This window comes from Trachurus trachurus, assembly GCF_905171665.1.
Source record: "Trachurus trachurus genome assembly, chromosome: 9".
Classification (NCBI taxonomy): Eukaryota; Metazoa; Chordata; class Actinopteri; order Carangiformes; family Carangidae; genus Trachurus; species Trachurus trachurus.
Window position 1 is genome coordinate 37,316,945 of NC_139895.1, and position 27,936 is coordinate 37,344,880.

The 27,936-nt window shown below is 43.9% G+C and overlaps 1 protein-coding gene across 1 annotated transcript; it reads left to right on the forward strand.

Moving 5' to 3' along the window:
- On the forward strand, nt 1–24,778 carry atad1a (ATPase family AAA domain containing 1a). Its single transcript, XM_083978287.1, has 10 exons — nt 1–148; nt 792–992; nt 1,170–1,268; nt 1,405–1,525; nt 2,777–2,977; nt 8,067–8,173; nt 8,275–8,364; nt 18,042–18,092; nt 18,322–18,497; nt 22,084–24,778. Exons 2-10 carry the CDS (start codon nt 819–821, stop codon nt 22,211–22,213), a joined length of 1,149 nt encoding a protein of 382 aa, XP_083834413.1. The 5' UTR covers nt 1–148; nt 792–818; the 3' UTR covers nt 22,214–24,778.
- Nucleotides 24,779–27,936: the final 3,158 nt, after the last annotated feature.

Genomic DNA, 27,936 nt, shown 5'->3' on the forward strand with positions numbered 1-27,936 from the left:
GCGGCGCACCGTCAATGCTACTGTTTTGCATTTTCGATAACGAAGCAAAAGCTGTGATTGTTGCGTTTAAGTAACAACAAGTAGGAGCCTTTTCTCTCCAGTATAACCAGAGACGTGAGCTGTATGTGAGCCCGGGTCCAGAGCAGAGGTAACTTAACTTAATGTGTTCGGGTTTGTATTTAAACAGGGCTGGTTGAACCTGTCTTAGCTTTAGCCTTAGCTTTAGCTTTAGCTTTAGCTTTAGCTTGCCAAGAGATGCTAAATTACGAGTTAACGTGATTTACTTGTGTGGTGGTATCCACCATTAAAACAGCTGCTCTATGTGTGGAGAGGAATAACTTACTTAGACAGTGCTGCTGGAAACATGGTTAGCACGTGACAGACGGCTTAGCTTGGGATGAGATCTGGTATCTCACACACACATCTTCATCCACAGAGTAAAACACACTAATGCTGCAGCGCACTGACGTTAAGGTTTGTGTGTCTATGTTTGTGATGAGATCTGTCGCTTATCACCTCGGTCCACTCCTCATGTCAGCGTGTACTGTAGGTCTTCTCCAACAAGCACTGTGTGACGTTTTTAAATGTGTAGGCTACTTCGCCAATACTTGTTGCCATTCAGTATTGTGTTAGTGCAATTACGAATGTGCTACATTAAATTAAATTGTACATTGTTGTATTGGCTTTGTGTGCAACAGACAGACTTGAAACATGATGGCAGACTGCCACTCTTCTATCACTGCATCATTTCCTAACTGGTTTCGTTTTGTCTCCTTCCTCTCTTCATCCAGCCGATGGTCTGACATAAACCAGCAGAGATGCTGTTCAGAGATCTTCCCAGAGAGGCCCTGATGCGGCCGTTGTCCAGGAATGAAGTGGTGGGCATGTTGGTGAGGTTGACCATCTTTGGTGCAGCCACATACTACAGCATCAAATGGGTCATAGAAGCTATGGATCCAACCTACAAGCAGAAAAGCCAAGCCAAGAAAAGGGTATGTTAATCTTCACAACATAAGTATGAAGCTTATTAAAAAAGTAGGAGCTCAAGATGAAGACTGATGTTTGAGTCCCTTGCCTAACAGACATCGTAAAAGAAAAGCCTGGAGCAGCTTTTTGCACTCTGTTATCCCCATGTGTCTTCAGCTGAGTTGTGTGGCTTATCTATCCAGGCAGAACAGCTGATGAAGAGGATTGGTGTGGAGGGAGTCAAACTAACAGAGTATGAGATGAACATTGCATCTCACCTCGTCGATCCACAAACTATGAAGGTAAAAGTCGTAATCTTCACTCCATGACTGTCAGATTATCAATCAACTGAAAGCAATTTTGCCCTTCTCTGTACGTGCACTTTCCCAGAAAAAGAACTCGGACAGAATTGTTTCACAGTGTTCATCCTTCCTGCAGGTGTCCTGGAGAGATATAGCCGGCCTGGATGAGATTATCAATGAGCTGCAAGACACCGTCATCCTTCCCTTTCAGAAAAGACACCTTTTAGCTCACTCCAAACTCTTTCAGCCTCCTAAAGGTATCACAGCAGGTCACTCACAGAGAACTGAAATGGTCATTTACACGTTTATAAAACAAGATAAACCTGTCACGGTAATTGTGAGTATTTGTGAGATCTGTCAAGGGACTGAAAGCTGCACATTGATATCTGACATTGTTTAACCACCATAGAAACTGTGAACAAACCACATATTCAAATGAAAACAATGACAAGGTGCTTTCTTCCATCCCTTTATTCATTTCACTGTTTCACTTAAGTTTGCACACAGTATTCAGCAGTATAGGATGTGGTCGAGTGGCTAGAGCACGTCCCACATGGGCATATTCGGGCTCAAAGACGTCGATCGCCAGTTGGGTTCCCAACTGAGAATATATTTAAAGCATGTTGTTCCCCCAGTCTCTGTCTCTGCTTTCCTGTCTCTCTTCACAGTCAGCTTGCTTATTATTATTTATTTGCCAATTTATGCCTTCAGTCTGTGAAACAAGTGCTGAGAACAGGAGATAACCTTTCAACTGCTTTTTAATATCACAGTCAATACTTATCAATATCAGCATTCAAGTCAATATTCTAAACCAATACATTAGAGTATAAACCCAAAAATAATAAGAGTCATTGTTGCAATATCTGACTGCACTGCATGAAAAGGTAGAGATATCAAAACGTTAATATTTCATCTCAGCTTGCTGTTGTCTTCATCATTATTCTTAGAGAGCCATTCGCTACATTTTGCTTCCATCTGGAGTTATGTGCCAGAAAGCATCTGACAAGATTTATGCACATAATGCACACAGATTTATGCAGTGTGACAGCAGATGATCACTTACGTAGAGGAATACTTTACTTTCTGTAGCGAGTTTTTACTGTTTGGCATGAAGCTTTATACACAGCCTCAAGGATGAGTCAACATCCACAATTAGCTGCTTTGGGAATCCAGCTCCATCCCTCGACTTCGAGCTTTGTTTATATCATGTAACTTATAAAAGTTTTGCTTGTGGGAACAGATTGGTTGAGCTGGGCCAAATGCTCTGTTTGTATATGAGCTGCAGAACACCAAGTTAGGGAAAAAAATTACACACTTGAGGTTTTTGAGTTTTATTTATTGAGTCTTTTTCCCCATTCCTCTCAAAATGGGTATATTTTACAGATATACAATATATGAAAAGTATTGTGCACCCTCCAGTGATACATGCAGGGAATATAGAAGATGTTTGAAACCAAAACCTAACAGGGGTTGAAAGACGATGACTAATTTATATTCTTTCCTTGCAGGTGTTTTATTATTTGGTCCGCCGGGATGTGGGAAGACCATGATTGCCAAGGCAACAGCCAAAGCCTCAGGGTGCAAGTTCATCAACCTTCAGGCCTCCACTCTGACAGACATGTGGTATGGTGAATCGCAGAAGCTGACTGCTGCAGTCTTCTCACTGGCGGTCAAAATCCAACCCTGTATCGTCTTTATTGATGAGATTGGTGAGTTTATCTATTACACTGTCTGATGTTGTTATTCTGTCAAGACAAATGATAAGGTGATATTTAAAATAGAAAATCTGATTTAGTCAGAAAAGCCAGATATAGTTGTGATGTTTTGAGAGTTTCCCCTCAACATTTTCTTCTTGTGAAGCTGGAAAAGCAGCCACACCTGAAACTGTCCAGGTCATTCATAATGTCCTTGGTGTCATGCCAGGGACAGGGATTTGTAAAGACAGACTTGTAAGCAGCCCCAAAGACACAGTCCTGATTATATTTAGATAAATTCACATTTTCATATTTTATAATATAATATAAAAAAGAATGTTGAATCAACTATTGGCAGTTTGATGACAAAGGTTGTTTACACTGGCTATACAGACAACTATCTCTGTCTGGATTATTCTGATACTAAAGAACACTTCTGCTGAGTCATGATTTTGAGTCATGCTTTCTAAGGGTGAGTTCACACCTAAAGGTCCGTTATCTGATCCGAACCAATGCAAGGATGGTACATTGTTGCAATTTTTCAATTGGTCCGGTTTGCGTTCACAAAGGCCACACTCAAACGGTCCAAAAACTGTAAACAAAAGTCACATGGCCGCAAATGCCCTTCAGTTATTGGTCACAGTTTAGGCAAGTAGAACGACTTCCTCGCATCATGGAGCATCGTCGGCTTATTGTCATGTTGGTGCTGAATTCGAGTGTATATCATCAGACTTTAACGCACCGCGCATATGAATGGCAGTAAATAATGTATTAATGCATGCATTTAGCTTAAGAGGCTCTGCAGTCAGGTCATATCACAGAAGACGACAGGAAGTAATGAGAGCATACCACAACCTTTTTTTATTTTGCCATACGAGCGGGACCAGTGGACAATAATACGTTTTACAATCATAAACATGTAAAAATTAAATAGTTGGTTCATCATAACAGCAGCTCTTGTTCACAGAATCCAGTGTTTCCCCTACCGTTCTATTGGCGGGGGCGGCCCGCCCCGCCTGCACGGGCCCCCGCCCCCCTGAAAAACGGGACATCTAGGAGCCAATCGCGGTCAAAGTGGACCTGTTGGTCTGATCAAACTGTAGAGCGCTCCACCTGAAGCACCCAAGCTGCCCAAGCAACCAAACGGCGCTATTCTCCCTCTGCCATCTGATTTTTAAATACCAGCGCTCACGCCGGGTAGACACGCCGGGTACACACCGGGCGAGGAAGCGCCGCGAATCAGATTCACCGCGGCGTGCACCTCCGCGGCTGGCTCGCGCCCTGCAGCAGTCGTTTTGACGTCTGGTCTATTTTGTTTAATCATAAAACTGGCGATAAAAGCACCGCTGTTTCACTATTTAACTCATTATCAGCTGCGTCAGCTTTACTTTGAAAGTCCAGTGGATCAGAACGGAGCGTTTGTACGGAGGGAGAGATCAGCTGATCCGCTGCTGTTGACTTTCTCTCTGAGCGTCTCTTCTCCGCCTACAGTTGTTCTCCTCACCCGTTGAGCTGAGCGTCAGGAGCTCATTATATACAGTGGAAACCGCTTATAGTGATCACGGATACAGTAATCAACCGCTTATAGCTATAGATCAAAAGGTTCGGGACGGAATCATTTCTATAGCCTACAAATGCTGTTTAAATAATTTGTTTATAGTAATCAAGAAATCCGCTTATAGTGCTCATTTTTGGTTATTTTATGGATGAAAACATGCGCAAAACAATTTAAAAACTACGTGTAGCCTATTTATTTTATTTTCGGCGGTGTCCCTTTAACGTGCACTGCTGCAGCAGCCTGCACATGTCGCTGCGCTGTGTGTTGTTGTGCTGTGTGCGTCAGCTGGCTGGCTGAGACACATGACTGTAGGTGCAGCGCGGCTGTTTGTGTTGTCTGTTAAAACATGGATGAATGAAACCTATCGACTTTATATCGACCGCAGACGTCAGGAATAGATTTTGGGCTTTTGGCTCGTTCCTCATCTCCGCATAGCGCTCGTTGTCCGTTATTGGCGGAGAGAGAGAGAGCGAGAGAGAGCGAGGAGCGCGCACTGCATGACAGCAGCGCGCGGTAGAGTGAAACTCTGACAGTGACATGTTGCCTGTTCATTCACGAAAACCATCCTGAAACACTCTCAGTCAAGCAAGGTGGGGAATGCGAAACTGCGGCGCTACTGTAGCCTAGAGTAGTTCGCTAATTTTAAAAACACACCGGCAGCGCCCGCGGATCTGTACTGAGACGTGTCACGTGAGTTAGCTACTGTAAATGATGCTGTGTGGAAAACCAGCTGTGGTCTGTGATTGAGGTGCAGACGGGTGAGTTTGGAGCTGACGAAATGATCGCGCTGCTGACAGCCGTTTCGTTACATTTTTCTCATTGAAAAACTAAAGGCTACAAATGGCATTTAGATGATGTTCTGCATAAAAAAAAAAGTGAAATAATAAAAATTCGGTTTTAGTAATCAACCGCTTATAGTGATCAAATTGACTCTGGACCAACGTGATCACTATAAGCGGATTCCACTGTATTAGACTATAGCCTATATCTTATTTTTTATAGTCAGTCACCACTGAAAGAAGTTGTCCACTCACAGCAGGACAGATGGATAATCGGTAAAGTTAATAATTTTACTTAATGTGGCCATGAATAAATCAATTTCGATGTTTTGCCTGTTATATTTCAGTGTTGCCCAAATGCAAATCTTGAATAAGTCTTTGTTGTCTTTGTACAGAGACAATATGAAATTTGCTTGTAGCCACAGCACCTAAAAAACCCACTATTTTCATACGCACACTCAATAAAACACACACTCGTAGGCCTATGCTATAATTTCGATCAGTGAAATATATGAAAACAATATAAAATAACAAATACTAGAGGCCAATGTGTGTAGCCTATTTGTGTTTATTTAATCCAAACAGAGCGCGCGAGAGATGAACACACACACACACACACACACACACACACACACACACACACACACACACACACACACACACACACACACACACACACACACACACACACACACACGACTCATCGACTCCCACCCCCCCAAGACAAAACGGCTAGGGGAAACACTGGAATCCATGCAAATGATGCATAAAACGGTGAGCTTCCTGTGATTGGTGCGGATGGGGTTCACACCAGAAGTAAACCGCTCTAGAGTTCACTTGCTAGCGGACCGAGGCCAGCGTTCACACCCACCCAAACAAACCGCACCAAGGGGGTAAACAAGGCTGGTGTGAACGTGACCTAAGTTGCTTCACCTAAAAATATATTGTGTGTTTACATTTGAATGAGCTCCTAGATGGAGGATTTTGGTTATTGTTGTGGAAACGTGGCATTAACCTGCTTTCATCAGCTCCATGAGCTGCGTTTTGCAGCTACTGCTGCAGCTTCAACTGCTGCCTGTGTTTGTGAGTGGGCCAATTACAGTAACTAACTTCCTGTTGTTTCAGAACACCAGCATGGAATGCAGCCAATGTTTTAATTGTAATTTTGTTGTGTATTTTATGTCTCATTATGTGACAGTGAAAGTGGAGATTTTCAGGAATCAATGTGCAAGCTGCCTGGAAACTGAACCAGGGACTTACTGCTCAGGGGTCTCATTTATAAAACTGTGCGTGGGATCGTTACTAAAAGTGTACGTACGCCCAAAAGCCAAGTTTTGCGTGCGCCAGTAAATATTCAGACTTATAAAACCCTGCGTACGCACACTTGCAGGCAAACTTCCCTTTATAGATCACAGAGTTCCTACAAGTGTGCACAGCTGAATCCACTTCACGTTCCGCCCTGTACACGCCCTGTTTTAACCCTAGATGGTCAATGCAAACCACCACATGAATGTGATCTGCATGTCAATGAGCCTGACGTGCTGTTGTTCTGTCGCTGTTGTGAATTAGCTGCAGGTGTTGTTTTGGTGCTGCCCTCTCACATGCTGGACCCGGTTCGGCACATAGTTACAACAATGACAACAGTTCTAATCTGAAACGAGTTATTAACCATTCATCATGGTCTCCCTCTCCCTCCTTTCTCCTCCAGCGGTGCCGTGGTGCAGAATTACGCACGGGGCTCACCGCTGTATTATTTACAGTAATTAGACTGATCGATACAACTTTGAATAATTCGCGGAATCAGTTACATTCTGAGGAATGATCAAACATGACACTTCTCTTGATAACAAGAAAACACAATGTAACAATTGTGCGAACGATTACTGGATTTTTTTTCCAGGGTTTGAGATTTAATTGACTCTCGATCATATGTTCACACAGTATCATAGGAACATATAGTTATTTACACCATGTATTTATCCCATGCAGCCGCGGCGTCCTCTCCTCCTCCTGCGCTCTGGGAGTGGACAATATGACGGAGAGACGGTGGTGATTAAATATAGAGAAGGAATTTTGATTTTGAATTTTCAGTTAGATTCTAATTAGATGTTTCTGAAACATCAGTCCGATGCAACATAAGGGCTCTGTTGAATTAAATCACCGTGGCAACATGGATCTTACGCATACGGGTTGAAATTAAATGTGTGACGGCCGATAATAAAAACATAATCGTTCTTCTCAATCATCATTTCCTGAGTCTGACTTCAGTTCACCACCACACCGTCTGTGTCGCCAATTCCCCTTTTCCTCTAGACCATGCGTACGCATGGCTCAGAGTTTGCTTAGGGCTGCGCACATTCTCCCGTCAAGTTTGTTTTTTATAGATCACAACCTTGGCGTGGAAAGTCACATACGCCACTTTCAGCCCCGTTTTGTGCGTACGCAACGGTTATAAATGAGACCCCAGGCCATTTGCGCCCATGTGGTTTGCCCTCTAGCCATTCAATGTCATGCTGTGTTTTTCCCATATCTCTCCCTCTGTGCCGGGTGTGCCCCAACCCCCCACCATTAAAAATAATCTGGTGCAGGATAAAACAATGCTTAAATCCATTGGGGCAATATCAGGCTAATACACAAGCAAAGCAGCATAATCCAATTTCATCCACATGAAATAGCCCAAACTAATCTCAGCCTGTTGGTCTCAGTGGGATATGATGAGTTTTTTGTAGATGCCGTCCTCATGCGCTGTTTTTTTTTCCTGTGTTAGAGTCGTTTCTCAGGAATCGCTCCAGTCTGGACCATGAGGCCACAGCCATGATGAAGGCCCAGTTCATGAGTCTGTGGGACGGCCTAGATACTTCCTCAACCACCCAGGTAAAACAGCCAGAGCTCTACCTGCCTGTGATCTGTTTTAGGAGTCAGTGTAAAATGTGGTGACTTTTGGCACGTTCACATTGTGACTCTTTGAATTGTAGGTGATGGTGATGGGAGCTACAAACCGACCACAGGATGTGGATCCAGCCATTCTGCGGAGGATGCCCGCCACTTTCCATGTTGGCCTCCCAGTAAGACAAACACCAGCACAGATGAACACCTATATAAATAAAATTGATACTCATATACAGTACATACATACAGTTTGTGATGGCAAAGGCAAGGTGAGGCAATTTTATTTGTATAGCCCATTTTTACAAACAGTTTGTCTCGAAGGGCTTTACATGGCATCATAACAACATCCTCTGCTCTTATGGCGCATTTCCACTAGCACGGTTCGGCTCGGTACGGCACGGCTCGGCGCGCTATTGCGTGTTTCCACTAGCACGCAGTACCTGCAACCGGGTACATTTTTGGTATCACCTCAGCCCTGGTTCCAAGCGAGCCGAAGCGTTACTAAAACGTGACGTCAGCCGACTGCCTTCCACTGATTGGCCGATGAGTGTCGTCACTGGAAGCGACGACCGACAACAGAAATGTTCCTGCTGAAGCCTGAAGCCTGTTATTACCAGAGAATTTATATTGAGACTGGCTCTGTTATTACGTGACTTTATTAAGTTTTAATATTTTTTCATGCGAGAAAGTAACTGTTTAGATCCCCATGTGCAATTAGTTTATCCAAACGACGGCTGTTTAGAAGTTTGCCCCGATGTTTTTCGGAGAAGTGAAGCTCCAGGTCCGAGCAGCGACCGCGACATCACAGAGGCAGCAGCCCGGCTCCTGACGTGCTCCGCCGGCCAGCCTACCACCGTCACCCCGAGGAGAAAACGACCGCTAATTAACTTACCCGATGGCTTTTACCGGCTGGTTAAACTCTTAAATGTTGGTCTCATTGATGAAATCTAACAATTGTGGCTGTAGCAGCAGTTTGTTTGTGGTTAGAAAGAAGAGCAGCACTGCCTTGGGGTCTGAACGCACAGAAAACACCACATTTACATCAATAAATAAATGTTTTACAATGAACTCAGAGCTGGCAAGACTCTCCGGTAAGGCATATTGAACGGTTAAATGCCGTTAACGGGACGAGAGCATAGGAGTCAAAACGGCGGTTTAAAGCTAGCTACAGCGAGGGTAGGTTCACTTCCTGTTTACAAAGTAAAAGCACCAATTCTATCGTAATGGCTTTCCTTATGATAAAAGGCAACGGGTATTTTATTTTGTGAAAATAACCGGAAGTGCGTTGCTCACTACGGCTAGCTTTAGTAACGCCGACTTCGTTGAAACAAAATTGTAAACAGCTGGTATTTTGTCAGATTTTCAACACGTTGGGGATCTAAACGACTACTTTCTCGCCTGAAAATGATTCAAATGTTGCTAAAGTTATATATTTACAGAGTTTAGAGCGTTGCTCGGCGCCGTGTAAATGACGTCACGGCGGCACTAGTGATACTCAGTTGTAATGGAAACACAACCGAGCCGAGCCGTGCCGTACCGAGCCGAACCGTGCTAGTGGAAATGCGCCATTAGACCCTCACATCCACTGAGGAAAAACTGGAGAAACCTCAGGGTGAGCAACAGAGGAGGGATCCCTCACCCAGGATGGACAGACGTGCAATAGATGTTGTATACAGACAAGAAAACAGTTTATAACAGAGAATATGGAAAACATGGAAATGTTAACGAGCTGATGGAGGCAGCTTCTGGTGGGAGGAGAGGAAGGGGGAGCAGGCCAGCTTGGGAGGACTGGATGGCAGACTGGTTCGTGGGAAGGGAGGGCAGGCCGTTTTAACAGTGATATGTTACTTCCAATGGGCTCTATGCACAGCTCCACCACTTCCTGAATTTAAGGCAGCTCTTTTATTTCCTGTCTGAGTAGTCACAATGGTCAGACACACCTGGATTAATCAGTTTGTCCAATAATGTAAGACAGGAAATGAAGGACCTGCCTTAAATTCAGGAAGTGGTGGAGCTGTGCATAAAGCCCATTAGTAGCTTTTATATCTTACATTATCACACTCTCTTTTCAAATGTACAGGGTGAACGTATCCATAGTACATATAAAATACTAGAATAAACTTCTGTTTGCAGATAATAAACTCTAGGCCCCACTGCACCAGCACTCGTCTTTTTTTAAAATAGTTTATTAATACAGGACAGTGTACAATACCATTAATCACTTTTCTTTTCCTTCATTCAGTGAAGGAAAAGAGAGCAACACACTGAAGTGCATGTCTCTCTCAGATTGTGTAATGGCTGCTGGCCAAACCACAGGACGAGTCCCATATCTTGCATATGCACAGTGAATGTTTGTGAATTGTTGATGCTTTAAACCTGTTAAAATCCAGAGTCCCCCAATTGGGGGACTTGAAGACATGCAGAACAACAACAGAGCCACCACTGCACAATTATGAAAGAATATAGTCATATTATATGTCAAATTAAACAGCAGAAGCTGGGCTACAACGTGTAAAACCATGTTTATATGAACCAAACACAGCCCAAACAAACAACTAGACATCAAACTTCATGAAGCACCTCTGTGTGGACCCAGTTGCCACATTTCTGGCTCGTATACTACTGTACATTATGCAAATCACATCAGCGACCGCTCATCTGAACAAGCCGGATACAAACATTGGGAGGTTACGTAGCAACCGCGGCTAACACAGAAGCTAGCAACAGCACGGCAGAGGGAGAAGCCAACAACGAGCAAAGTCGAGCAAACACAGATGCTGCGTGGCCAAAACATGGTCGTACATTTCCTCTTACCTTTGCTGTTTTGCCGTGAAAAGGTTGTGTTATGGGCAGGGTTCTAAATTAACACCCGCCAACCCGCCAAATGCGGGTTAAAAATCATTTTGGCGGGTGTTAATAAAGACTTACCAGCCAGTTTGGCCGGTGATGCACAAGGCAATCATCACAGCCAGAGCCGCTCTACTGTTCTCGGTCATTTGTCCCCCTGGCAGCACTTAGGCCCAATCCCATTTCACCCCTCGGCCCTACCACTTACCCCTACCCCTCCGTTTTGCGCGTTCACGTGTAGGGGTAGGGGTGTCCCAATCCCCGTTAGGACAGAGGGGTAGGGGGAAGTGGTAGGGCTACATAGCCCTCCAAACGGAGATTTTTCAGAGGCACACTCCAAACGGAGGGGTATGAAAATTTCCCAGAATTCATCTTGCGGCAGCCGGCAGCGGTGGCTGTAAAACGAAAAGCTGTTTTATTTCTCACTGTAGCGCGGTTATTACGTCACTTTATTAAGTTTTAATATTTTTTCTTGCGAGAAAGTAGCTGTTTAGGTCCCAAATGTGCGGTTAGTTTATCCAAATGACGGCGGGTTAGAAGTTTGCTCCGACGATTTTTCGGAGAAGTGAAGCTCCAGGAGGAGCGGCTCCTCACAGAGACAGCAGCCGGTCTGCAGCGCTGCTCCACCGGCCATATTACGTCCTCGTCCCGGTCCCGCCGGGAGAGAAGGCGGTCGTTAATTAACTTATCCGCGGGTTTTTAGAGGTTTACCACCAGCATGTTAAATTCTTTTCAGCATTTAAATGTTGGTCTCATTGATGAAATCTGACAATTGTGGCAGTAACATTAGTTTATTTGGATGAAAAGTTATGCTTCATGTACCAGTCAGAGGAGCAGGCAGCGCTGCCTCTGGGCTCTGTGTACAGAAATCACCACATTTACATCAGTAAATAAATGTTTTACAATGAACCGATCAGTCTGCATTAAGTTTTATCTTATTTTATTAAGCTATATGGAACACGCTATTTGATTTCTGGCAAAAGCTCGCCGCATCAGCTTACGTAAAAGCCAGTGAGACTACGTGATGACGTATGTGATTGTTGAAGGGGTGTCCCAATTCGGAGGGGTTGACTTTCTACCCCTACCCCTTGTAGCTCCGTTTCAAGGGGCGAGGGGCAAGGGGTAGGGGAAGGGGTAGGGGTAAAAAAGAGAAATGGGATTGGGCCTTAGCCTACTACATTTCCCATGAACACTGCATGCTACGTGATGACGTGTCAGACGCCCATTGGCTGCGCGCAGGCCGGTGTTTCACGCTACAGCAGAGAGGAGACTCCAACACGTCGCTCGCGACTCCGGCCCGCTTGGTTGAAGCTGTGTGCGTGCATGGGACCGTTCAGATGCAACGTGTAGACGCGCCACATGCCCGTTCACAACCAAGGTGAAGCCGTAGCGGCGGCAGACGATGCGTCGCGGTTTGTTTGTTTTTTCGTGCATGTCCGCGGTGCACAGATGAAAAAGCTCAACTTTTTGGGAGGCAGCAAGCAAACTGCATGTCATGTGAATCGATCAGCTGCACGGACCTGCTTCTCCTGCAGCAACATGCTACCTGGCTCTCAGTGCTTGTTGTCGGTGTTGTGTCAAATCCTGGTTCCCTGTCCAGCTGGTTCTCCCCTACTGTTTCCCACAGAGCTCTGCCCCCACATGTAGAATGTGTTTTATAGAAGAGAAACACTGAAATATCCCTCATGTCCACCTCTCAGTCTTAGCCCAGTCCTTCATTGACAATAGTTACTGGACTATTTTTTTTTTGTCTAGCTAACAGAATACAGTTGTGTGTAAAACTGAATAAATAAATAAATGATAAAATAAAATAATAAAAACAGGATTTTAGGGTAAGAGTAGCTTATAAGGTTTTGACATCACAAATTATCTGTACTTAATCATTTGCAAAGATGTACAAAGACATTTAGGCTACAATGTGATGAAATTAATGAGAAATACAATTCTTTTGTGAACATTTGCCAAGTGGTTTGGAGGTTTGTCCATGTTGTTTTGAGAATGTGATTTCTGTTTTGAAAAATGAGCCAAACCAATGGAGAAAAACTGTAATAGAGGAGGCACAATACCTGAAAGTAATTAGCCTATTTCAGTTGTCAGTATGATAGCTAGGCCAAAAACATGCTATTTTCATGGGAAAAACAGTACGAACGTAAAGAATCTCTCTTATTTTCACCGGAAAACATTTGGCTAGTGGAAATTCTGATTGGCTGGTAACTTTAGAAAGTTACCGGCCAAATTGGCTGGTGATCTAAAAAGTTAATTTAGAACCCTGGTTATGGGTAAATCCACAATATTTCCAGTTGAACTCTGCCTAGTGTTTACATCTAAATCCATCCATCCATCCATCCATTGTCCGCCGCTTATCCGGAATCGGGTCGCGGGGGCAGCAGTCGGAGCAGGGATGCCCAGACTTCCCGAGGAAGACATCTAAATCAGTCTGGCCGAAATCCGACGGCTTTAGGACCCGGGGCTCCTGCACGGAGCGCACACAACCCCACGTTGGCCTGCACGTGGATCTGCTGATCTGATTGGTTCATGGCTGGCTCATGGCTGCCAGTGCGGCCAATCACATCGACGTGGGTCTAGCTTCATACTATGCTCTCTAATGGTTCGAATGAGCCGTCAATCACTCGAATCGACCAATCCGCTGCAGAGATAGAGGCTGAAAGCCAAACCCACCCAGAAGCTGCTCTCAGTGCAGCTTTACGCAGAGAGAGACAGGGCTATAAAAGGACTTCTTATTTAGTCCTGGTAGATTATTATTCAGTTAGTTTATGCAAATTGTGTGAAACTAAAGATTAAACAATAGTTTATAGTAGCAGGTGGTTCCAAGCTGGGCCAAAAATGGACATTTTGGAAAGTTCGCCTGAATATTTTGTAGTAAAATCTCAATAATTCTGTCCTGCTTCAATTAATCAGAATCAACCACTGCAGAGACAATGTTCATATGTTGTAAAATGATTTTATAGAGAGTTTGAGCTTCATTAGCATTATTCTGAAGGGCACTCATCAAAAATATGATTTTTTTTTTAAGCGAATATTAATTTTATTAATTTTTTTCTGTGTGTCATCTTCATTTACTCTTCACCAGTAACAGATATACTGAAATTTACACATCTCAGGCAAGGCAAGGCAAGGCAAGGCAATTTTATTTGTATAGCCCGTTTTTACAAACAGTTTGTCTCAAAGGGCTTTACATGGCATCGTAACAACATCCTCTGTCCTTAGACCCTCACATCGACTGAGGAAAAACTCCATGGAAACCCTTTTAACAGGGAAAAATCGGAGAAACCTCAGGGTGAGCAACAGAGGAGGGATCCCTCACCCAGGACGGACAGACGTGCAATAGATGTTACAGACAAGAAACAGTTTACAGTTTGTCACAGAATGTGCGAAATATGGAAATGTTAGCAGGAGTTGATGAAGGCAGTCTCTGTTAGGGGGGGGGGGGGGGGGGGGGGGGGGGGGGCAGGGAGAGCCGGTCAGCTCGATGGGAGGACTGGGTGGTAGACTGGTCCATGGGAAGGGAGGGGAGGCCGGTCTAACAGCAGGGGAAGGGGTGGGAGGGGGGCGATGCAGGCGGCGGCTGGTGCAGAGAGATGGAGCTCCGGTGGATCTGCGGAAACACAGAGAGAGTGCGAGACACCAAGGCCAAACTACAAAGTACAACAGAAAATGACAGTTCAAAAATATACTGAGGAGAGGAGAGGAGAAGAGGAGAAGAGGAGAAGAGGAGGAGAGGAGAGGAGAGGGCTCTGTGTAACCAGATGTGTCCCCAGCAGTCTAAGCCTATAGCAGCGTAGCTATAAAATGGTTCAGAGCTACCTGAACCAGCCCTAACTAAAAGCCCTGTCATAAAGGAAGGTCTTAAGTCTGGACTTAAATGTAGCTAGAGTGTCTGCCTCTTTGACCCATGGAGAGAGCTGGTTCCACAGTAAAGGAGCCCGGTAACTGAAGGCTCTACCTCCCAGTCTGTTTTTAGAGATACTGGGAGTCACTAACAGACCTGCGTTCTGGGAGCGGAGTGCTCTGGTAGGACAGTAAGGAATGATTAGTTCTTTCAGATAGGTTGGAGCTTTATCATTAAGAGCCTTATAAGTCAGCAGAAGGATTTTGAAGTCTATTCTAAATCCTACAGGAAGCCAGTGGAGAGAAGCTAAGGTGGGAGAGATGTGCTCTCTCTTCCTAACTCCTGTCAAAACTCTCGCTGCGGCATTCTGGACCAGCTGGAGACTCTTTAGAGAGTTTTTCGGACATCCTGACAGGAGAGAGTTGCAGTAGTCTAGCCTAGAAGTGATAAATGCATGCACCAGTTTCTCAGCATCACTCTGGGAGAGGATATTCCTAATCTTAGTGATACTGCGCAGATGAAAGAAGGCGGTCCTAGTCACGTGTTTTATGTGGGAGCTAAAGGAAAGGTCCTGGTCAAAAGTGACTCCAAGGTTCCTCGCAGTTGTACTCGGGGTCAGGGTGATGCCATCTAGAGTAGCGATCTGATTAGAGAACGTGTCCCTGAGATGTTTAGGTCCAAACACAATGACCTCAGTTTTATCTGAATTCAGTAGCAAGAAGTTAGAGGACATCCAGGATCTAATGTCTTTCAGACAGTCTTGCAGATTGATGAGGCGGCTTCTGTCATCTGGCTCCATGGACAAGTAGAGTTGCATATCATCCGCATAACAGTGAAAATTGTTTGAATGCTTCCGGATGATGCCACCTAATGGGAGCATGTAAAGAATGAAGAGGATTGGCCCTAAGACTGAACCCTGCGGTACACCATACGTAACTCTGCTATACTCTGAATGGTCGTTATTAACATTAACAAATTGAAACCTGTCAGATAAGTATGACTTAAAGGTACGATATGTAAGAATGTGGCCAAAATTGTTGCTGCAGTCAAATTCAAAACACAGCAGCGCGTTGTCCCCCCTCCCCTACCCACCAGACTCCAGGTTGCCAGACAGCGACGCGCTAACCTCCGCTCTGCTCACTCAGTCAGTCTCAAAGCAGAGTAAAAAGCTAAATATTCATCAACAACCTCACTGTTTTATTGCTCTGACTCACAGTAACTACGAGCGGAGTTCACGTCACTCAGGTGATCTGCAAGTTATTGTTACATTCACCGCTCCGACGCTGTGTCTGCAGCGCTGACACACACACACACACACACGCACGCACGCACACACAGACACGCACACACAGACACACACACTGTAACCCCGCATCTACCGGAGCCGTAGTGCGTGTTAATCACGCCGTAGATGAGCCAACATATGAGACGTCTTACCGCAGAATAAACGACGCGAGCCGCTCCGGTTCTCCTCCACTTTCTGACGTCGGATCATAAAACATGAGGACCGGAGACAGGCAACCTGACCGGGACAGACTCCTCTCATGAACCGCTCCACACGTTCACAATCACTTCATTTACCATCGGCTCCATTTCGCCACATTTCCTCCCTCTTTTCTAACTTTCACTTTGTAATTCTTCCCTTTAGCTTTAGCGTTAGCAGCAGCTCAAACTAACTAGGCTACATGCTCACAACAGCAAGCTGTGTAGCCTATTAAACGGCAGAGCGACAAGCCGCTTCTACCGTGTGATATCAAGCAAATATGACCAATAACCGATAATAGAACACAATCTTTTTTTTCATGATCTCGTTTTATCTCCCAGCCGTATTTGCAGCTCAGTGGAAGCTAACTGGCAACCCGGAGGCTGAAATGCCACAGACGCTGTGACAGGGAGAGAGCGCTGGGTGGCGACACAAGCCAACCATAGAAATTCAAAACATAAACATGATTTGCGGTCTGCAAAAAAATTTTTTTAATGCGAATATCTTGGCTGTAGGATTGTTGTTGGTGAGTTCAGTATGTTATATGAACATTATTCCTGAGTCTCTGTTACATATTAGGACGATTTTACAGCCAGTTGCTTTAGATTTCTTACATACTGTACCATGTTAGGGCAGGTCCTTTAATCCCTATTTCATGATCTAGTCTCTGCAGCAGGATGCTGTGGTCGATGGTGTCGAATGCAGCACTGAGGGCCAAAAGTACAAGAACAGAGACGAGACCTCTGTCTGAAGCTATAAGAAGATCATTAGAGACTTTGACGAGTGCTGTTTCAGTGCTATGGTGTTCTCTGAATCCAGATTGGAAAGCTTCAAAGAGCTCGTTGCTGTGCAGATGTTCATGTAGCTGCTCCAGGACAATCTTCTCAAGGATCTTAGAGATGTAAGGAAGGTTGGATATAGGCCGATAGTTGGCGAGGACATCTGGGTCAAGAGAAGGTTTTTTAAGTAAAGGGTTAATGACAGCCACCTTGAAGGCCTGTGGCACGTAGCCTGTGGCTAAGGAAAGATTGATTTGGTTCAGAAAAGAAATGTTAATTAAGGGGAAGACATCCTTAAGTAGTCTTGTCGGGACTGGATCCAGCAGACATGTGGCTGACTTGGAAGAAGTAATTACAGAAGTTAAGTCTGACAGGTCGATGGGAGAGAAGCTGTCCAAGTGTGTACCAAGTCTGGGAGGTGCTTCTATGGGTACCATAATCTGTGCTCCATTACTAGCAATTTTTGTTCTAATATTAACTATCTTTTCGGTAAAGAAAGTTAGGAAGTCGTTACTGCTGAGAGTTGGAGGGATGGATGGCTCAACGACGCTATGGTTCTTGGTTAGCCTGGCCACAGCAATTCCTCATTTTTTTCCCTTTACTATGACACCAAAAGTATTCAAATAGACCTTGTGGTTGCAGAGATATACTCATTTTATTATGGATATGCAATTTTCGAGAAAAGGCCTGAGGTGTTTTTTAAACTATACAGGTAATTGCTGTCTGCAACCAATGTATAACATGTCTGGGCAGTTTTAGTTGCACTCACACAAGTGTCTAATGCTAAGAAAGTCTTTAAACTTGTCATTAATTGTTTGTTCCTTTTTTGATTCAAAGGCCGGTCATTCCTCTTTGATTTTCTAAATAACAACCAGTGTCCCTCCCTCTCTGCAGTGTGTGAGACAAAGACAAGATATCCTGGGGCTGATTTTAGCAGGAGAAAATGTAAGTATGACTTGTAATCATCTGGGTAACAAGTCATTCACAGCGCTTGTGTCTTTAAGACAAAATCTCACACCTACACTTTCACTGTCAAGTCACACTAAAGTGAATCTTATTACCCGTGAACAGTTGGCACTTTAATGGCAGTAACAAACATGACCAAGGACTAGTGACACCTAACGGATCAATGGTATGTAATTGTCTCTTTTTACTGTCCTGCTTCTCTCTTCAGTTGAGCAATGCCATTAACCTGAAGGAGATTGCTGAGAAGACAGAGGGCTACTCTGGCAGTGACCTGCGGGAGCTTTGCCGTGATGCTGCCATGTACAGAGTCCGGGACTACGTCCGCAAGGAGCAGATGAGACAGATCGCTCAGCAGCTCCAGGACTGCCAGGAGGAGGAGGAAAAGTATGACTCATGTTCAAACACCCACACGATTTCATTGCCCTTGTGTCCATTGGCTTCTCTTTGTTTAACTATAGTACTCAACCTTAACAGGGTGTGAGCAGGGCTTTGCAAAACGTTCAAGATTTTGAATTAGCATTTAGACTGTGGGATATCAGAACTGATAGTGATTAGAATAAAAGATGAACACCCTCCATGTCTCCACATGCACAGCTACTAGAATACTGATCACAAACTACTGTGTTTCAATAAAATAAACATTATTAGAAGTGGATCTTGGTAGTTTTAAAAACATCTGATATTTTATAAAAGGTAAAATATCTGATCTGTGTAACCCATGAGCTGTTGCTGTAGTCTACTAAAACTCCTCATGGAGCAAGGCATTGCTAACAGAAGAAATATTTAAAACTTTTACTTTGTATTCCTAGGAATTCTTCTTCTTCTTCTTCTTCTTCTTCTTCTTCTTCTTCTTCTTCTTCTTCTTCTTCTTCTTCTTCTTCTTCTTCTTCTTCTTCTTCCAAGGAAGTCATACTTCCCATGGGTGAAAACTCACCAAACTTCACAGAAACATCCGACCCCATGCCAGATTCACTCAACTCCAAGGACATGTGCCCCCCCCTCCTAGGGGGGGCACAATAAGCGTTTAAATTTAAAAACTTTAAAAATTCCTACCAAACCAACGGTAGATGCTACAGTGTTGAAACTCCACCACAATGTAGCCTCAATACTGCTGAAACTTTTGTCCACTTAAACTCATTACAAATTATGAAGTCCATCACTCTCTTTTTTTCAATAACTGTAAAACTTTTAAAATGTATCTCCTCCCACAATTTTTGCTCAATTGTCACCAAACTTGCTACAGAGCATCTCCAGACTGTCCTCTACAAAACTTGTTTCTCAGATTTTTGATTAAGCAAAAATTGAGCCTACAGTACATGAAAACGTTTGACTGTAAACACTACTGTAAACATATACCATCAAATTCTTGATAAATACATTTTCAATCTTCCTGAAAAAAAATGACAATATTCTGGAGTCATGGTTGATGAAGTTTGGCAAATATCAGAATTTTATCTCTAACATTTTGAATTCTGCTCTCATGGGAACAACTGCAGTCAATGTGAGAGTGGAATTTATAAACATCATATTTTATCTTATGAAGCAAAACACTTATCATTAAAAACAAATCACCAACATTTCCATGTTGTCAAGATGCAATTTATGTATTATCAGATTTTTGTTTAGATGACTGAATTTCTGAAATTTTGACCATTTCATCACAACAGCTGCCCGGGCACTGGCTCACCTGAGTGGATAAATGAAGCTACACAGCAGGTCTCACCACCAGCCAATTAGCTCAGCGAGTTAGGAGCTGGTTCTTGGTGTCAGAGATTGTGAGTTCGAGACCCAGCAAGGGTGATGATGTTGATGACAGATCAAAATATCAGATGTCCTTCAGCTGTTTTGCTGTCTAAATGCAATTTATGTATTAACAGATTTTTGTTTAGATAATAGAATTTCTGACTTTTCAAAATCTGCCGTGACAACAGCTGCCCGGGCATTGACTCCCTGAGTGGATAAATGAAGCTACACAGCAGGTCTCACTACCAGCCAATTAGCTCAGCGAGTTAGGAGCTGGTTCTTGGTGTCAGAGATTGTGAGTTCGAGACCCAGCAAGGGTGATGATGATGATGATGACAGATCAAAATGCCGCGTCGCCGCGGGTCAAACGACTCGGCAAGCGACGCGGGTTAAAATCGCCTTTAATCGGCTCGGCTCCGAACGGCTTGCAGTGGGAACGCCAGACCCGCGTCAACCCGCTAATTTACGTGATGACACTGAACGTTACGTGGCGCTACGTCATTGCGCCGGTCGCGTCTCATATCACGTACCAAAACAAAGCTCTGCTCCGCTCTGCTCTCATCCGAGACTGGGATCAAAAGATCAGAGAACACTGACCAAAAACGATAGAAAAAAAGAAAAGAAAAGAAGCGACCGTCTGTTTAACTGACGTGTTGTGCCGCGGACGTCCGTCATCCGGCCGCAGCAGACTCTCTGTCCTCCGCGGTCCTGGTGCTCCAGGTCAGCCAGCCAGAGAGTCTGCCTCGGCGGACGGACACTCCACGGCGGGCGGCTGTGGCATGACTGTGTGTCTCTTGCACCGCGGATGAGAGCGGGGCGACTGGTTTATGCTCTGTCTGATCCCTCAGCGGGGGGTCAGACTCGGCTCATTTTGGTCAATGGGAAAGGGGCCAAATGCCGATTGTTAGCGGGTCGACCCGCGTTTAAAAAACCCGCGTCGACCCGCTAATTTTAGTGGGAAAACGGCTTTAGACTCACAGTAGATGTTTAACAAATACATATCATTATTTTACCTCAAAAACTGATTTTTCTTTTTACTGTGGTTTCAAATCTGCCTACACGACAGTCAGTGAATGGCTTACTCAATTTGTGAAGCCACTGTTGAATGCCACTTGTCAATTAGCTCAGTGCGATAGACAAAGGTCTTTGGTTCCCGAGGTTGTGGGTTCAATGCTCAACTGATGCAAATTGGACATTATAAGGACAACTGTCCTGTCTTCCTATTCTCCTGTTTGTTGCTCAGAATTGCCTAAATTTGCCCAAAAGTAGCCCGGACCCGACCCATCGCTGCGCAGCAGCTATAATCATTCTTCAGTCATCCAAACACTACACGTGTGGCTGTGCTCTCTGCAGTTATGATTCTGGGTGTCAGCATGTTGTTTTAAGAGAAGAAGAGGATTCAGAAACAACTGCTAAAAGGGTCATTCTGCATTTATCTGTTCTCCGTTCACCTGCGATCCTTTAAAAAATTGTCAGAGCAGCGGAATCGTTAAAACACACAAGAAGATAATAACTCATACAAATTTTAAGATATTCAAAAAGAGACGTTATAGGGCTATTAATGTTATTGTTAATGTTAAAGCAGAAGTAAGCGATCCGGTCGTTTTTGCTAACTTCCTGTCAGCAGATGGAGTTAGCAGTCCCCGCCCTCGTCCCTACGTCACCACATTCACGCGCATCCCTTGGCTGCACACACAGAGAGGACCGCCCCTTTATGCCGTTCTCTCTCCTCATTGGATAAAGGTTGTAGGATACAAGGAAAGTTTTCTCCTCGGCTTACAGCAGAGCAGAGTGACTGACAGACCCGTGTTTCAGACCAAACACTCTATAGAAGTGATTGCTGTCGGAAGATAGAACTATTTAAGACTTCTATTAACACAAACATTCTGCTTACTTCTGCTTTAATGGACACTATTCTCCCACGATGCAAAGCAGGAAATAAAGGAGCTGATCTTAAATGAATAAAATTTAGAGTAACTCTGGGTGAGGGTGAAACAGGTTCATGAACATCTCTGCTGTCTGTTCCAATAACAGTTTTATTTATGGTCAGTAGCTGATATAATATATCGTTTCCTGGTAGTTTAAACTGGTTAAGTACAGTATATTGATTCCTTTTATACTACAGCAATAACAGTATACTACTATGAAGAGTGGGATAGGGTGTAGTGTTGAAAGAGCTTTTGCTTCTCAGTAACTGACCCCTGTCCTTTTGTTTGCTTTGCTCCAGACCTCTGGGTGAGGAGCGGTTGCGGCCAGTTACCCAGCTGGACCTCCTCTTCGGCCTGGACAAGATGAAGGAATCGAAGCTGGCCACGGCCTCCATGCTGCCCAGTGTGTCAGAGGTTCCCCTGGACTAAACGCCAGCAGCAGCACAGTGTACTCCAGCTCAGCGAGCAGGGACCGGGCAAGCCAACACAGACCAAGACAGCCATATTTTCCTCAACTTGATTTATCCAGACAGGTTGTTTTTCCGCATGCACGGTTTCAACAAAGTCCCACCACATGTATACAGTTACAGTGCAGTCATAGATCTACAGTCTCCTCCTGCTGACCACCAGCAGCTCCACTGTCCACAGTGATTTATGATGGTGTAGTGGTGCCTTGCTCAAGGGCACCATTACAGTTTCTTTGGAAGAGGAGACAACATTTTTCACAAACTCTATGAATCTGTCTGAAGTTACTGTTAGTAATACTACAAACTGCTGTACTACCACACTATGCAGTTTCAAATACCTCCCCAGCACTGACTTACATCAAGACAGGAGGGAATTAAGGAGGATGCATCATGACACATGAGTCGTTCAGTCTGGACTCCAGATCAGTGTAATCTTGCTCAGTTCCTCAATCAGATATCACTCCATTCATACATATCATTCATTTTCTGCAAACAGATGTTTGCCTAACAAAGACTTAAATGACTTTACAGTGATGTTATCCAGGCCCTTTGGAAGAAATTGTTCAGCTGATCCTGGTGGTCTCATTACAATATACGTATATCCTGTGCTAATGTTGTATGATAGAAAACAGCCCAGTAATGCTTTTCAGTAATATAACACTCTGGTCTAAGAAGAAAATGCTTAATTTTCAGGGATATCTGACTCCACTCTAAGTCTCAGTCATGAATGTATTATGCGTTTGAAATGTCAAATTTCAGTTTGAATGTTTAAAAAGAAGTCCACGCTGTTGTCCTCTTATCCTGAATCCTTGACCTCTACTTTTTAAACTAAGAGTGGATGCATTTAGCCAGCAGTGAGGTTGTATCTGCAGTAATACAATACTCGTATCACAAGTTACTACTCCCAAGGAGCATTAATTTAAAGTGTTGCATGTAAATGTGTAGTTGAATGTGCAGTCATGAGGTCAGCACTGCTGCGGATGCTGTGAGGTCACAACATATGTATGACAAGGAAGAGAAAGAGCAGAGCAAAGTCAGCCACAGGTGAAATAACACGTCGGCTGTCTCTGTCAAAGAGCTCAGACAAACCCCACTACATCATTCCACATGGGACTTTGTGAGACCACAGTCATTGTGCATCATGTCAGCATTAGGCATAAAATCAATCACAACACAATGCATTTGGTCTGACAGGCCAATATCAGTGCAGCCCGTGCGGCAGCTATTTCCCAGGACGCGTAGACAAAAGCAGATAACAAAACAAACATTCTGTGTCAAGTGGAAACCGAGTCACCACTTAAACCCTTTAATAGAAACCACAGCTGTAATGATCTGAGGCGGGCGCAGCAATAAAACACATCCTACATCCTATTATCTCAATAATCTTTATCCTACTACTAAATGACTGTAAAAAATATACTTAACTGTTGTGTTAACTGCTCAGCCCTCCCAGCTGTTTGCAGGTGTGTTCGTTTTGTGATGTATGCATGTGTGTAAAAGTGCAAGCAAAACATTGGACTTTAAATACAACTAAAATTACCACATCTGATGAAGTCTTTTAGTGCATTTAAAGCTGCTTTGTACCACAATTTCCCATCCCAAAAGACAATAGCTGACACATCTTCAAGTTAAAAACTCACCAGTGTTTTCACAAACATTTTTATTGTCATATTTATTGTGCCATTATCATTACTGGCAAGTCCCTGTTGTTTTACTTGGAATGTTTTTGTAATGAACTTTTCTTATCGTGTTTCATGCGTCAATCAGTGACTGAGCGACGGCTGTCATCGCAGCACGCATCAGGGTTACTTTTATTTTCACTTTGTGGAGAGCACAACTTCAGAATTCAGATGCTTTCAATCAACTGTCAGTCTGAAGTTTCTGTGATGTGCTTTTCTGCCTCTCCTCTGTGTCATTCTTTTCCATATGGTCACTGCATGTGCTCTGAGATGTGTGCAATGGTCTCACACTGACCTTTCTCCCATGCAGGCACCGCGAGCCAGGGCATGTTTGTCATTCAGCCAGTACCATGTGGTGGCACTGTAGCTTCACTGTCCTGTGACTGAGGCAGGAGCTAAACTGTAGGCTGAGATGTGGGCTGCTTTTATTTAGAACAGATGTATAACATTATGGTGGAGAAATAACATTATCATATAGAGAACCCTGCGTACTGGATAGCCTCTCCCTTATTGTTTCATTAAATGATATTTAGACATCTGTTGCTCTTAATTAGAACACCACAGGTGACAGTTAAAGGTCAAAATGTTGCTATGTAAACCACTAATTGTGTGACTGCAGATTGCAGGTCTTGCGTTGCCTTCCTTGGAGAAAGGTAACACCTGTGTAAATGCTTTTCCCTCAGTGCAATCTCACTCCCCAGATCCTTCACCAATTATGTTGCAGAGACTTAATTCTATGAATTCAGTCTCCATTTGCAGTTACTGTAAATTATACTACCAGCTCTGTGTATGTGTTATCTATGAAATTGTACTGTAAAGTGTATTTATTAAATTAAGCTGGAAAAATGTTTTTATTTGGTAGTTTTTTTTAATTGCTTGTTTTTCTTTACCTTTCTTTATACAGCTATAACAGCTGTATCATTCAGCATAGATTTCACCATTTGTCTTTTCCTTCTTCAAGTCTATTAAATGGAAGTTAATGAGTTAACTTAAGTTCGGGAGCAGGGCCACGCCTAAGCCACACCTTTAACTGCTCAAGCCTGCAAATACCCGGGCTGCGTTCCAAAAACAGGTTGAGTTTCCCTTGCTCACTTGCCCTCAGCCCTTGCTATGACATCACACGGAGGCCACTTGGAGAGTGGAGGGAAAGTGGGCGGGGGAGGAGTAGAAGAGGTAAACGGAACGCACCTGCCCTCGTTCACTAACAGCCGGGACAATCACTGGTCGACCACATGTCGTAGGTGTAGCACTGTACTGCCTCTGAAGGGTGGGGGGGGGGGGGGGGTGGGGGGGGGGGGGGGCTGGCCGGTTTGTGGTGAAAATTCAATACTCTATAATATCAATATACTACTCTTTCTCTCTGTCTGTCACTGATGAGGAGCTCTGCTTCATCAGACCAATCCTGATTAAAATGCCTTATTAAACTACATCAACACAGGCACAGCAACTATGTGAATATGATACTTCAGATTAAAAAGGCTCTTTAGAGGGGCGGTGTTTAGCTCAATTGGTAGAGCACCCGCCCCATGTGTTGAGGCTATAGTCCTCACTGCAGGCGACCCCGGTTCGAATCCCACGCCGAGCGGCCCTATCCTGCGTGTCATTCCCCCCCATCTCTGCCTACCATTTCCTGTCTCTCTCGACTGTCCTGTGCATTAAAGGCAAAAAAGCCCCCAAAATATACTTAAAAAAAAAAAAAAAGGCTCTTTAGACACGTTTTTTTTGTGACAAATAAGTTTGCCTGTTATATATCTCTACTAGCCTACCACTTGTAAATTGTTTGTTCTGACATGTCACTGCTAAACTAGTTTATTGAATTGAATATTTACTGACCCCTTTCATTTATTTTCTTCTTTGGTGGTAAACACACAACTGGTGCTTCAGGTTCATTATCGCCACCGCATGGACGTATTTTTCGTGCACCACTGCAATGCATTGTGGGTGATATACAGCTCTGGAGTGACCATCAATGTTTACTTGATCACTCAGCCCTCAAGGGTCGATCTCACCAAGTTCACTTCAGCTGTTTAGAGAAATGGAACAGCCCTTATGATGGCGGCGGGGATTCCCCCGAGGGCAAGTGCTGAGGGCAAGTGAACGAGGGCGACTCAACACGCTTTTGGAACGCAGCCCGGTCAACCCCTTCCTTCCTCTGTTTGCCTCGATTTCTCGAACCACCCTCCCTTCTTCCACCTCCTAGCTCCAGCCTCCTTCCGGATCACCCCCACTCTCATCCCTCCATCCTTCCCTCCATCCATCCTTCCCTCCCTTCCTCCATCCCTCTCTTCTTAACCAACACATTCCCTTTCGGATCTCCTCCAAGGCATCGTCTGGGGGATATGAATCCAGCTCGGACAGAACAACACCGAGACGGAACCCCCACCTCTCCCTCCGCCGGTCTCCAGTTCATCTTCCCAGACCAGACAAGCTGACATCAACCTTCCCTCACCTTAACCACTCTGTACAATATCATTCATTTTCATCATTCCATCCCATTAAATAATCTAATGTTGAAATGCAATACGTGTCATCAAGTCACCAGACCCCACAATGAAGTATGCAAATGTAACCGGGTGGTTATTTGCTGTGTACATATATATTGTATTTTCCTTCTGTGTCCCTCAGATTCTTATGGAGCCCCAAGTATGACATGCGGGAAAAAAATAATAATTGTGGCCACGAAATACTGATTTGTTCCCATGAAATATTAAAGCAGAAGTAAGCAGAATGTTTGTGTTAATATAAGTCTTCAATAGTTCTATCTTCCGACAGCAATCACTTCTATAGAGTGTTTGGTCTGAAACACGAGCCTGTCAGTCACTCTGCTCTGCTGTAAGGCGAGGAAAAAACGTCTTTTTTTTGTACTTTATTTTTATAAAAGGAACATAGACAGCATACAAGAAAACATAGAACAAACAGTTGGTCACCTATACAATACATTCATTCAAACGCTATACTGGTGGAGTTACAAACACAATGATGGTTCAATGAGCGTCGCTTTTGGACATGTACACAATCCATTTTTCCCAATAGTGCAAATATTTATCAGTCTGTAGATTTAACGAAAAGGTCATCTCCTTTCCATATTTTGGATATTAGTCACAATATTGATCCAGTCTGACTCTGCTGGAGGTGTGGCCTGCAGCCAGCTTCCAGTTACAGTTTTCTTACTAGCTGCTAATAGTATTTTTAAAAGATATTTGTCTCGCCCCAATATATGGGGTGCAATATTACCCAGGTAGGTTGTAGAAAAGGAGCTATTAATTTCATCACCAAAAATGTTTTGTACTACTTGCGTGATCTTTTGCCAATATGGCTGAATAGCTGGGCAGCTCCAGAATATATGAAAATGGTCTACTAGCTGTTCACCACACTTCCTCCAACACAGTCCCCTGGCCGTCTCCCCTGTTTGTACACATTTTAACTTAGGGGTTATGAAATATCTAACCAGATTCCGCCAGCAGAAATCTCTCCAGAGACCAAAACTAGTAGAAGTTGACTGTACAGAGCATATATTCAACCACTCTTCTTCTGTGATGACAGTTCGAGATTCTTTCTCCCATTTTAATCTAATCTCCCATTTTAATCTAATCTTATCTGTTGAGTGTTTCTTAATAGACTGAATACGGGAGTACAGTTTTGAAACAAGTTTCCTATTGTCCTTTTTTTTGTACATGTCAATAAATATGTCGATTAAGTTGGTCTCACTTTCCTCTAGTGGTTTTATCTGATCGTTATAATAAGACCTGGTTTGAAGATACCTAAAGAAATCTGTTTTTTCTAGCCCATATGTATCCGAAATTTTCTGAAAACTATCAAATTCTCCCTTGGATGCAATTGAACAGTAAGAAGTAATTCCTCTTCTATACCAATGTTTAAACCTCCCGTCAATCCTTGCGGGCTTGAAGTCAGGGTCAAAAGCAACCCATCTCAGTAACTAAAGCCGTTTTCCCACTAAAATTAGCGGGTCGACGCGGGTTTTTTAAACGCGGGTCGACCCGCTAAC

What these genes read in the sequence shown, in the direction of transcription:
- atad1a (XM_083978287.1), top strand. Translation starts at nt 819, where the DNA reads ATGCTGTTCAGAGATCTTCCCAGAGAGGCCCTGATGCGGCCGTTGTCC. An exon ending in TCGATCCACAAACTATGAAG is followed by an intron (nt 1,269 to 1,404) that starts GTAAAAGTCGTA and finishes TCCTTCCTGCAG; the next exon opens with GTGTCCTGGAGAGATATAGC. An exon ending in ACTCTTTCAGCCTCCTAAAG is followed by an intron (nt 1,526 to 2,776) that starts GTATCACAGCAG and finishes CTTTCCTTGCAG; the next exon opens with GTGTTTTATTATTTGGTCCG.